The sequence below is a fragment of the Carcharhinus amblyrhynchos genome, chromosome 3 (assembly GCF_965287045.1).
Source record: "Carcharhinus amblyrhynchos chromosome 3, sCarAmb.v2.hapA, whole genome shotgun sequence".
Taxonomy (NCBI): Eukaryota; Metazoa; Chordata; class Chondrichthyes; order Carcharhiniformes; family Carcharhinidae; genus Carcharhinus; species Carcharhinus amblyrhynchos.
The window spans coordinates 131,879,412-131,889,850 of record NC_137326.1 but is presented as its reverse complement, the minus strand read 5'-3'; the positions used below and the strand labels follow the sequence as shown (position 1 = coordinate 131,889,850).

Here is a 10,439-nt window from a genome sequence, read left to right as displayed (position 1 = left end):
TCGGCATGTGGACAATGTGACCCACCCAGTGGATCTGACCGGTCAGTGCTTCGATGCTGGAGATATCGGCCTGAGTGAGAACATTAGTGCGTCTGTCCTGCCAATCGACTTGCAGGATCTTGCTGAGGCAGCGCTGGTGGGACTTCTCCAGGGTTTTGAGGTACATAGTCCATCACCAAAATCTTACTCCCATTCACTCCAGCAGGCTCTTACAGTCCAGCCACAGGTAATGAGGAGAGTGTTCAATGGGAAACCCTACTAACAGTGGGACCCTTAAGATCCCATCACCCATGAGTGGCGATCAGCCTCCTGCCACAGCGAAACACTGCAGAGAGGGAGAACAATCCCACTCCATGGGCAGGGGAGTATTCTGCCCGTGTGTGCCCCAAGAGTGAAAATTCCCACTCAAAACCAACACAGTGGACTGCCAAAGGTTTCCTGTCCCGCCTGCTGCCATTCCCAAGGCAGGCGGGAGTGGGATATTCCGCCTCTGAGGGGGAAATTTCCTGTCCCGCCCACCACTGGAATTGTAGCGGGTGGGAGTGGGGGTGGTGCGTGGAGTGTGCAAAGGTCCGTTGATCGGGCGGGATTTTCCAGTTTAGGAGTGAGCACAGCTGGAAGATACCGTCCCTTGTCTCTGAACCACGTAGGAGGATTTAAGGATTAGAGCAAATTACCGCGGATGATGGAATCTGAAACCAAAAAGGAAAAAACGCTGGAAAATCTCAGCAGGTCTGGCAGCATCTGGAAGGAGAGAAAAGAGCTGATGTTTCGAATCCAGATGATCCTTTGTCAAAGCCAGAAAGTGGGAGATATTTAGGGTGTCAAAGGGTTATCTGGACTCAAAACGTCAACTTTTCTTTCTCTCCTTACAGATGCTGCCAGGCCTGCTGAGATTTTCCAGCATTTTCTGTTTTGCTTTAAGGATGAAACATTGGTGAGCGATGGCAGAGAAATAACACAAGAATTACTCTGATAAAAATTGGTAATATATTAAATATAATGGAATAAAAGCTTCTTTGCTTTTCTCAAAGGTGTGTTATATTGCACTGCAACAAATAAAATATTCTAGTATCCGTTTGTCTGATAGCATTCAGGACTGCAGCGAAGGAAACACACACAGAAAACAAACATTTCTTTCCACAAGAGTGGTAAACTGCAATAGTTATCTGTTCAGTTTCACGATAGGATGCGGTATTTCAATAATTGTTTCATTCTCATTGTTCAAGTGTTACAGTGTCGACACAGTTGATACAGCCCCCACACATTCCACACCACACGAGGACCAAACGTAACGAGCTCCTTCTGGACTTTGGACAAGAGTTTTTAAAACGGGTGACAGCAGATCTCCAGCAACCTCAACCGATCGTTATCGTCCCTGATGACAAACAGAAGCAATGTGAAATGGGCGGTCGATTCACTTCATTTCAGACAGAAATGAGGGGGAATTTTTTTCTCTTTGGAGGGGAGTGGAACTCTTTACCGCAGAGGGCTGTAGAGGCTGGATCATTGAGCGTGCTGCGGGTTGGGACAGACAGATTTTTAATCAGTAAGGGAATCAAGGGGGTAAGGCAGGAGAATTGATAATGATCAATGGATACTGATACTATCACATCAGATTGGTCATGATCTCACTGAATGGCCTACTTCTGCTCTTGTGGTCTTATGCACAAAGCCGAAGTGACTCAAATGGAGATCCAGATATCATTGAATGATAGAATCCCTGAAATGAAGATGGAAGCTATTTGGCCCATCAGGTCTGTACCCAACTGTCTGACAGAACATCTTATCCATGCCTTATCCCCATAACTCCACATACTTACCCCACTAATCGCCCCCCCCAACCTACACATCTGGAGACACTAAGGAAACATTTAGCATGGCCAATCCACCTAACCCACACATCTTTGGACTCTGGGAGGAAACTGGAGCACCCGGAGGAAACCCACGCAGACACTGGAAGGACCGTACAAACTCCTCACAGACAGTGACCTGAGGCTAGAATTGAACCCGGGTCCCTGGTGCTGTGAGGTAGGGGTGCTAACCACTGTGCCATCGTGCTGCCCATATCGATACAGTATCATAGAATCAGCTAATGCTTGCAGCACACAAAGGGGGTAATTCAGCCCACTCAGCTTTGCAAGAGGAATTTCACAAAACCCTTCCCTCTTGAAGGATCATCCAGACTCGAAACATTGGTTCTGTTCTCTCCCCCACAGATGCTGTCAGACCTGCTGAGATTTTCCAGCATTTTCTGTCTTTGTTACTGCAGACAAGATTGCTTTAGTTTGTTTTCTTCAGTCCACTGCTATCTTCTGGCGTGAAGTGAAAATCTTTCCCAGGTCCAGAAGTATCTACAAGTACTTTTATTGGAGATGTTTCAGGCTATGCATTTTCCAATTATCCCTGCTGGGAAGTTAATAAAGTTTATTTATTAGTCACAAGTAAGGCTTACATTAACACTGCAATGAAGTTACTCCGAAATGCCCCTCATCGCCACACTCTGGCACCTCTTCAGGTGAATGCACCTAACCAGCACGTATTTCAGACTGTGGGAGGAAACTGGAGCACCCAGAGGAAACCCGCGTAGACACGAGGAGGATGTGCAAGCTCCACACAAGCCGGGAATCGAACACGGATCCCTGGGGCTGTGGGGCAGCAGTGCGAACCACCGTGCCGCCCAACGAAAAGCCAGTTTGATTTTCCTTCCACTCTGATTCCACTTCCTGATGCAGAAGGTGGCCCTCCAAAACTGGGAATCGCACTGGGTCAACAACACTGCGCTGCACCAGCAAAATAGAAAGAAACAAGAAAAAGAAGGACTCGCTTTTGTATAGCGCCTTTCATGACTTCACGTTGCCCCGAAGCAACTTACAGCCAAGAAGGCAATTTTTGAAGCGTAAACTAACTTTCTTCGAAAGCCCCTATCTGGGCTGGAATTCTCCCATCCCGTCCGCCACTGGAATTTTAGCGGGTGGGCTGTAGACATTGTGAAACCCCATTGATGGTTGGGCGGGAATTTCAGGCTTTTAGACCAGCGTGGTGGCCGGAGAATTCCGCCCATAGATTTTATTTTTGTTTTCACCGGCACCGCCAACAATCTTCGAGAAATGAAAGCTTTTTTAATTCCTGAGAAATAAATACTGTCATCATTTTTTTTTTCAAATAGCTTTCTGAGTCAAATATTCACCAAGGGAAATTGGACTGTGAGAAGCAAAGACGTGGAGGGACCACATTGTACATTCAAGAGAAAGAAAGGAGATTGTAAAGGCCAACGCAGTGCTGAACACTTTGTTGAGTCGTTGCCGTGCAAAAGGAGGCCATTCGGCCCATACCTTAAGTGTACGTGATCGCCATCAAAATGTTAATTGTAGCATCTCAACTGTTTCAACGAATTGAATGTACATAATAATGCATAAATCCTTTTCCTTCGATTGATTTATTGTTATTCCCTAGCTCAAGATAGCACAGATGTAACTTTGGCTGTAGACAGGGTTGCCAAATCTCCAGTATTGGCCTGGCGTCTACAGGAATTAGCCTCTAATCTCCCTGGGCACAGCTACAAGCTAAACCCAGGAGGCAAACCAATGGGGCGTTAAAGAAAAATGCTTTTTGTTTTTGAACGTTATGGAATGCCTTTGTTCACAGTTACAACGATTTAAGAGACGAAGGCCTGGAATCTTCGCTTCTACTCAAGGCGGGCATCGTCACAGGCAGGGCAGGAAATTTTGCAAAGTAGCCAAATTTTCCTGCACCGTCCGTGACGATGGCCGCCACCGGAGTGGAAAAGTCCCAACCGAAGAGAGAATGGCTGCGAGGGATGGATCAGCCAAGCAGGTAACAAGGAGGCTGCTGGCTTTCCAAAGAACAAAAGAACAAAGAAGAGTACAGCACAGGAAACAGGCCCTTCGGCCCTCCAAGCCTGTGCCACTCATTGGTCCAACAAGGCCATTCTTTTGTATCCCTCCATTCCCAGGCTGCTCATGCGACTATCCAGGTAATTCTTAAACGATGCCAGCGTGCCTGCCTCCACCACCCTACTTGGCAGTGCATTCCAGGCCCCCACCACCCTCTGCGTAAAAAAACCTCCCTCTGACATCTGAGTCACACCTTGCCCCTCTCACCTTGAGCCCGTGACCCCCTCGTGATCGTCACAATTCCAATCGGCTCTGAGGAGGTGAGGCTCCATGAGGATTGGCATGTTGGGCAGCCGGTGACAGGGGTTGCAGGCCGGTGATCACAGGGAGGTGTCCGACCAGAACTGGCAACCCTAGGGTGGTAGGCTCGGGGATATAGAACAGCCGTCAGTATCCACTCTCCCTCACGTCTCAGCCACATCCAAGTTTGCTTTCCACTGCATTTAATCGGAGCTGAAAATCGGGTGGGCCTTGCAGCCGGTGGTCCATCCTAAACCGCCAGCTTAACGACTTTGCCCAAAACAGAGTCTTTTATCAGGTCGTCCCAAAACGACCTCTAAACGCAGACTGGCTTTCCAAGATTCTTGTTGAAGAACCTCCATTATAATTTGCTAGGTAGCTGAGGGAGGCCTGTTCCATTCTGTAAAAGTATCAGTAAAACAGTCAGGTGTGATGGCTGGATAACTTTCCTTTTAAGGTTGTATTCCAGATCCCTGCCAAGTCGTTGTGTTTGGGAGGGGCAGTGGGGAGAACATAGAACCTGGAACAGTACAGCACAGTACTGGCTCTTTGGCCCTCAATGTTGTGCCCAGCTATGTCCAAACCCAAGATCAAGCTATCCCACTCCCTAAGAGTGAGTAAGTTTAGTTATTAGTGTCACAAATAAGTTTACATTAACACTGCAATGAAATTACTGTGAAATTCCCCTAGTCGTCACACTCCAGAGCCTGTCTGGGTACACGGAGGGAGAATTTAGCATGGCCAATGCACCTAACCTGTCTTTCGGACTGTGGGTGGAAACCAGGGAAGCCAGAGGAAACCCACACAGACACGGGGAGAACATGCAGACTCTGCACAGACAGTGACCCAAACTGGGAATCTAACCCGGGTCCCTGGCGCTGTGAGGCAGCAGTGCTAATCATGATGTCCCTCATTGGAACAGTCAGCCCAGAGCTATTGTACCCCTCCTCTGTTTCGACTTCAACACAGTACTGGGATGCTGAACAAACTATGTGGGCAACTGGAAAGAGCTAACAGAACAAAGCAAATGCTTTTCTAAAATGATGAAAGGCATTTCTTGCTCTGAGACTGAAACTTCAGGTTCATCTGTGACAGATCTGGAAGGTGAACAGTTAAGTATTGTACCGAACGCTCAAACAAGGTTTGGGGACTTCAATCTTCACTATTTCCTATAACAGACCATTCTCAATCACAGTTCTTACTGTACCCTTCAAAGCCTAAAAAACAAAATGCCATAAAATTCATCGACACAATTGTAAGTTCAGAGAGAGGTGTCTCCGTTTTGGGAAATGTTCAATACAGCGTGAAGTGGGCTATCCTCGCTCCGAAACTGTGGGTTGGTCTCGCCCCGTCGCGACATGAACCTGCTGGCCGCGTTGGTGAACCTCCTCCTGAAAGTATCTCCCGCCAGGAAGTACAGGATCGGGTCCACACAGCTATTGAGGCTGGCGAGACCCCTGGTCACCTGATAGGTGGCATAGACCCTCTTGTTCCACTCACACGTCTCTGGCCCCTGGTAATAAAGTCGAGACTGAAGATTCAGGTTCTTCATCACATGGAAGGGGAGGTAAGCGACGGCAAAGACCGCCAACACGATGATGACGAGGCGCACGGACTTGCCCCGGAGCGGCGTCCTCATGTCATTGCATATTAGTGCCTTCACTATAAATCCGTAACAGACCAGGATGGTGGCGAAGGGGACGCAGAAGCCGAAGAACGTGGTCAGCATGCTGTAAATGAAGTAAGTGTGCAGGAGGTCTTTAGAGGTCGTGTCGTAGCACGTCATTGTTTTACTTTTCCTCAGCCCCGTTCGGGAGAAGTAGAGGATCGGGGCGATGGCGGCTATCACGGTAACCCACACGCACACGCACACGATGGTGGCCGACTTCTTCTTCAACCTGCCCAGCGATTTCATGGGGTGGACCACCCCCATGTACCTGTGGACGCTGATGCAGGTCAGGAACAAGATGCTGCTGTACAGGTTAACGTGGAAAATGAACCTCTGCAGTTTGCACAGGGTCTCCCCGAAGATCCAGTCGGTCTTGTTGAAGTAATAAAAGATCAAAACGGGCAGGGAGAAGACGTAGAAGAAGTCAGCCAGGACGAGGTTAAACATATACACAGTGATGCTACTCCAAGGCCTCATGTAGAAGATGAACATCCAGAGAGCAACACTGTTTCCGATGAATCCAGTGACAAAGACTATAATGTACATGATGGGCAGATAATAAAACTGGAAACCCTTGTTCAAGGAGCAGGTTTTGTTGATGCTAGCAGTCAGGTCAGTGGACAAGTTTGAGTAGTTAGATAACACCTCCTGCATTGTATCAAACTCAAGGTCTTCCATCTGACATCAACAAGATGGCCCGTGTCCCTTCAACGAACAGAACATCTGAAACAACAAACAATCAAAGTTTAAGTCTGCAGGATCGTTGGTAAGCAATTATGAGCCAGTAATAATTTTCCTTTTCTTCAGGGAAGTATTTTTGTTCTACCAAAACTCTGGCAAGGTTAAATCAAACGGTGCAAAAGGAAGATCAAAAGGGTGGTACGGGGTCACAGTGGTTAGCACTGCTGCCTCACAGTGCCAAGGACCCAGGTTCAATTCCATTCTTGGGTCACTGGCTGGGTGGAGTTTGCACATTCTCCCTGTGCCTGCGTGGGTTTCCTCTGGATGCTCCACTTTCCTCTCACATTCCAAAGGTAAAAGTTTATTTATTAGGGTCACAAGCAGGCTTACATTAATACTAGGAAGTAACTGTGAAAATCCCCTAGGAGCCTGTTCAGCTCCACTGAGGGAGAATTTAGCATGACCAATGTACTTAACCAGCATGGGAGGAAACCAGAGCACCCGGAGGAAACCCGCACAGACAGGGGGAGGATGTGCAGACAGTGACCCAAGTCGGGAATCGAACCCAGGTCCCCGGCGCTGTGAGACAGTAGTGCTAACCACTGTGCCATTGTGCCCTCCTTGTGTGTGGGTTAGATAGATTGGCTGTGCTAAATTGCCCCTTTATGTCCCAAGATATGTGTGTTAGGGGGATTAGTGGAGTAAATGTGCCGGGGTTTTGGGGATAGGGTGGGGAGCCCAGATAAAACACTCTGTCAAAGAGTCAGTGCAGGCTCGATGGACTGAATGGCCTCCTTCTGCACTGTAGAGGTTCTATGGTTCTATGAAACTTGCGTTAACGTTGTCCCTTCTGATAATGTTTTCAGGAAGTCCCTAAATCTGCTTTGCACTCAATCAGTTAGTTCTTGGACTGATGCTGATTAGCGTGACAGCAAGTGCGCACACAGCCAGGCCCTGGAGCAACAACAACCTGCCTTCTGGTAGCCCCTCTGACCTCGCACCGTCCTTCACAACGACATTATGAAACAAACAAGAGACTTGATTTGACGGCCTGAGTTTTACGTTCTAAATGCGGGCGCACGCCGGACCCACTGGAAAACGGCGAGCGAATGCCCTGGCTTCATCTCACACTGGAACAATAATACAGTCAGCGACACGCGCTGGAGTCGATAGCATGCCCACTGATAACATAATTATCCATCAACACGTCCCAATTGACTGACATTTTAAGTCACCATGTGATTTCTCACTTGGCGTATGCCAGGCAGGCAATCTGTATTTATTTTTACTGTGTTATCCAAGGGCAGGGTAAACCGGGTCCGGAGCATTGCCACTCTGAATAGTCAGGAGTTAGGTTACTGTTGGCTGTTCTGTGAAACCTGGCAGCATTACCTCTCGTTTTCACTCCAGCATTGCATCGCTCACCTTTACTTCAACAATCCTTTCTGTCACAAAGGTTCCTGGAGGATTTACACCGTGTGGACCCATCTGCTCACCAGATACACCTCTGTTTCTCAGCGAATGGTGGGGGGTGGGGGGTGTCGTTTACTCCACTGTCGGGTCTTCCTCTGAGGAGGAACAGAGCAGCAGAAGGGAGAGGCCAAGTGGCCACTGACAGTGTCCCAGGCATCGACCTGCGGGAGGGATGACGCAGAGACTGGGGGGCGCAGAGAGAGCAGAATGGAAAGAGCCTCAGCAGACCCCATTGCCTTGCTGCGCGAGGGTACAGGCAGTGATCCAGCCTTCTTAACATGTCCAAGGTCTTGTGCCAAAGGAGACCCTGCCTCCCCAGGGAGACTGTGACCTCTACGGCTGGAATTTTACTGCCCTGCCTACAATGGGAATCGGAACGGACTGGGGAAGACAATTGAAAGATTTTTTGAGTCAGGCGGGTTTTTACAGTTTTGGGATGAGCGAGATTGTAAAATCCCGCTCTGCATCAGATGATTGGACCAGAGATCATCTCCACCCCATGCCTATGGCTCTAACCCTCAACTTCTATGCCTTTGCCCCCAATCAGTGAAGCATCTGTGTGGAGTGTCCCAATCTGCTGCCCACAGCTGCGTCAAGCCAGTCACCGGCGCTCTGTTCAGGTCGGGTCATGAGCTTCATTCATTACAGGATGGTCGAGACCCGCCAGGCTTCGCTGAGATTGCAGGGCTCCCCCTCCACATCCAGCGTGCCATCAATCGCACTCATGCGACCATCAAGGTACCAGTGAGTGAGCCGTGTGCCTTTGAACAGAAAAGGCTTCTCCTCCATGGACCTGCAGATAGGTTGCAACCCACAAGGTACAAATTCTGTGCGAAGAACCTTGGCAGTTCCCATGATGTCGGGAGATGGGAACCTTGGCAGTTCCCATCTCCCGACACTCCTCATTGCCAAGGCTGTTGGTCGTTCCAGCTCGGGTGGATGGGTGGCTCCTGGGTGACAAAGGCTAACCTTTCAAAAGGTGGCTCTTGATGTGTCTCCAGCACCTAAGGACAGACGTGGAGAAGAGGGATAATAGGAGTTATGCCTCCACAATGTCAGTGATAGATGGTCTGTTGGAAATGAGATTCAGAGATCTGGACCATTCAGGGGCAGCACGCAAAATCCTCCACACTTTGTGTCTCTTATAGTTATTGTATTCTGCACTCAGGCATGAGGGGGGACCCACTGAGGGTTAGGAAATCCAGGCAGATCCACTGACGATGATTCCGGGGCTGGATCAAGATAGAAGCCCAAGGAACAATAATCAGGATGAGGACATGGAAGGACCTTCACAGAGGAAGGGAGGCCTGGAGTCAGTGCACCTTCAGCCATGCTGCCAAAGCATTGCCTCCAGCAAGAGTAACGTGTTCTTGCCAAGCATTTGTAATGACCCATTCTACGGATGACAAAGTCCGCTCAGCACTGCGCAATAAGGTTTCCAGCCCCTTCATGTCCTGGCATCTGCTGCACCCTATAAAACAAACACATGCCATTGGCACAAAGGCAATATTTATCTGCTTGTGGCATGTAATAAAGAAGGTATCATTACACAGTGTTAACCACCACACAAGAAAACAACTGAACAAGTAACGGCAGAATGGAAAATCATCATCTCCGCTGTTCAGGGTGATCTAAACGTACCTTTGTGGGTGCTGCATCTTAGTGCCCCTCCTCGCTGGCAGTGGCATTGAAAGCAACCTGTTGACTCTGCCACTCTGCTAGTCTTGATGATCTCAGTGGCCGTTCACTGGCCAGTGGAAGGGCAGTATCCTGAGCAGGCGCGTCCAGCGCTATGGCTGGGAACTCCTCAGTCATTGCCACCTGAACAGGGGGCATGGACCCTGGCAGAGGAGTGGAAGAGCTGGTGTCATCATCAAGGGAGCCCTGAGGGGAACCCGCGGAGACGACACGGAGCTCGTCGCCAGCCTGAGATCAGGCTGGGCCTCGCTCCTAACCACAGACACCAAGCAGAGAGGTGAGGTGCTCTGTCCATCACTCACTCTGACAGTGACCTCCTGACACCCGGATTGAATTCCTGGAACTGCCTCTCCAAGTCAGTCACCACTGTCTCAATGGAGGAAGTTGCGCATTTGGAGCCCTGATCAATTGCCTTAGAGCACCAGGGACCCGGGTTCGATTCCCGGCTTGGGTCACTGTGCGGAGAATGCACGTTCTTCCCATGTTTGCGTGGGTTTCCTCCGGGTGCTCTAGTTTCCTCCCACATCTGAAACTGTGCTGGTTGGGTGCATTGGCCATGCTAAATCTCCCTCTGTGTATCCAAACGGACACCAGAATGTGGTGACTGGGGGATTTTTCAAGTAACTTCATTGCAGTGTTAATGTAAGTCAACTTGTGACTAATAAATAAGCAGGTTTTTTTATACAGTGTTCATGTTCCAAATGGATCCTCCATGACAGAGGCTGTGGTATGCAAACTCTCAGAGATCGCCACAAAATCTT

General features: G+C 49.1%; 1 protein-coding gene across 3 annotated transcripts in view; it reads right to left on the bottom strand.

Annotated features, from left to right (window-relative positions):
• Window positions 1-1,003: 1,003 nt before the first annotated feature.
• The window catches only part of p2ry1 (purinergic receptor P2Y1), a 47,004-nt gene continuing 37,568 nt past the window's right edge, over window positions 1,004-10,439 (bottom strand). For all 3 annotated transcript variants that reach the window (XM_080186019.1, XM_080186021.1, XM_080186020.1), the window contains exon 2: window positions 1,004-6,549. In XM_080186019.1, the coding sequence (XP_080042145.1) occupies window positions 5,419-6,504 (1,086 nt within the window). In that variant the 5' untranslated portion in view covers window positions 6,505-6,549 and the 3' untranslated portion in view covers window positions 1,004-5,418. The remainder of the gene's footprint in view (window positions 6,550-10,439) is intronic.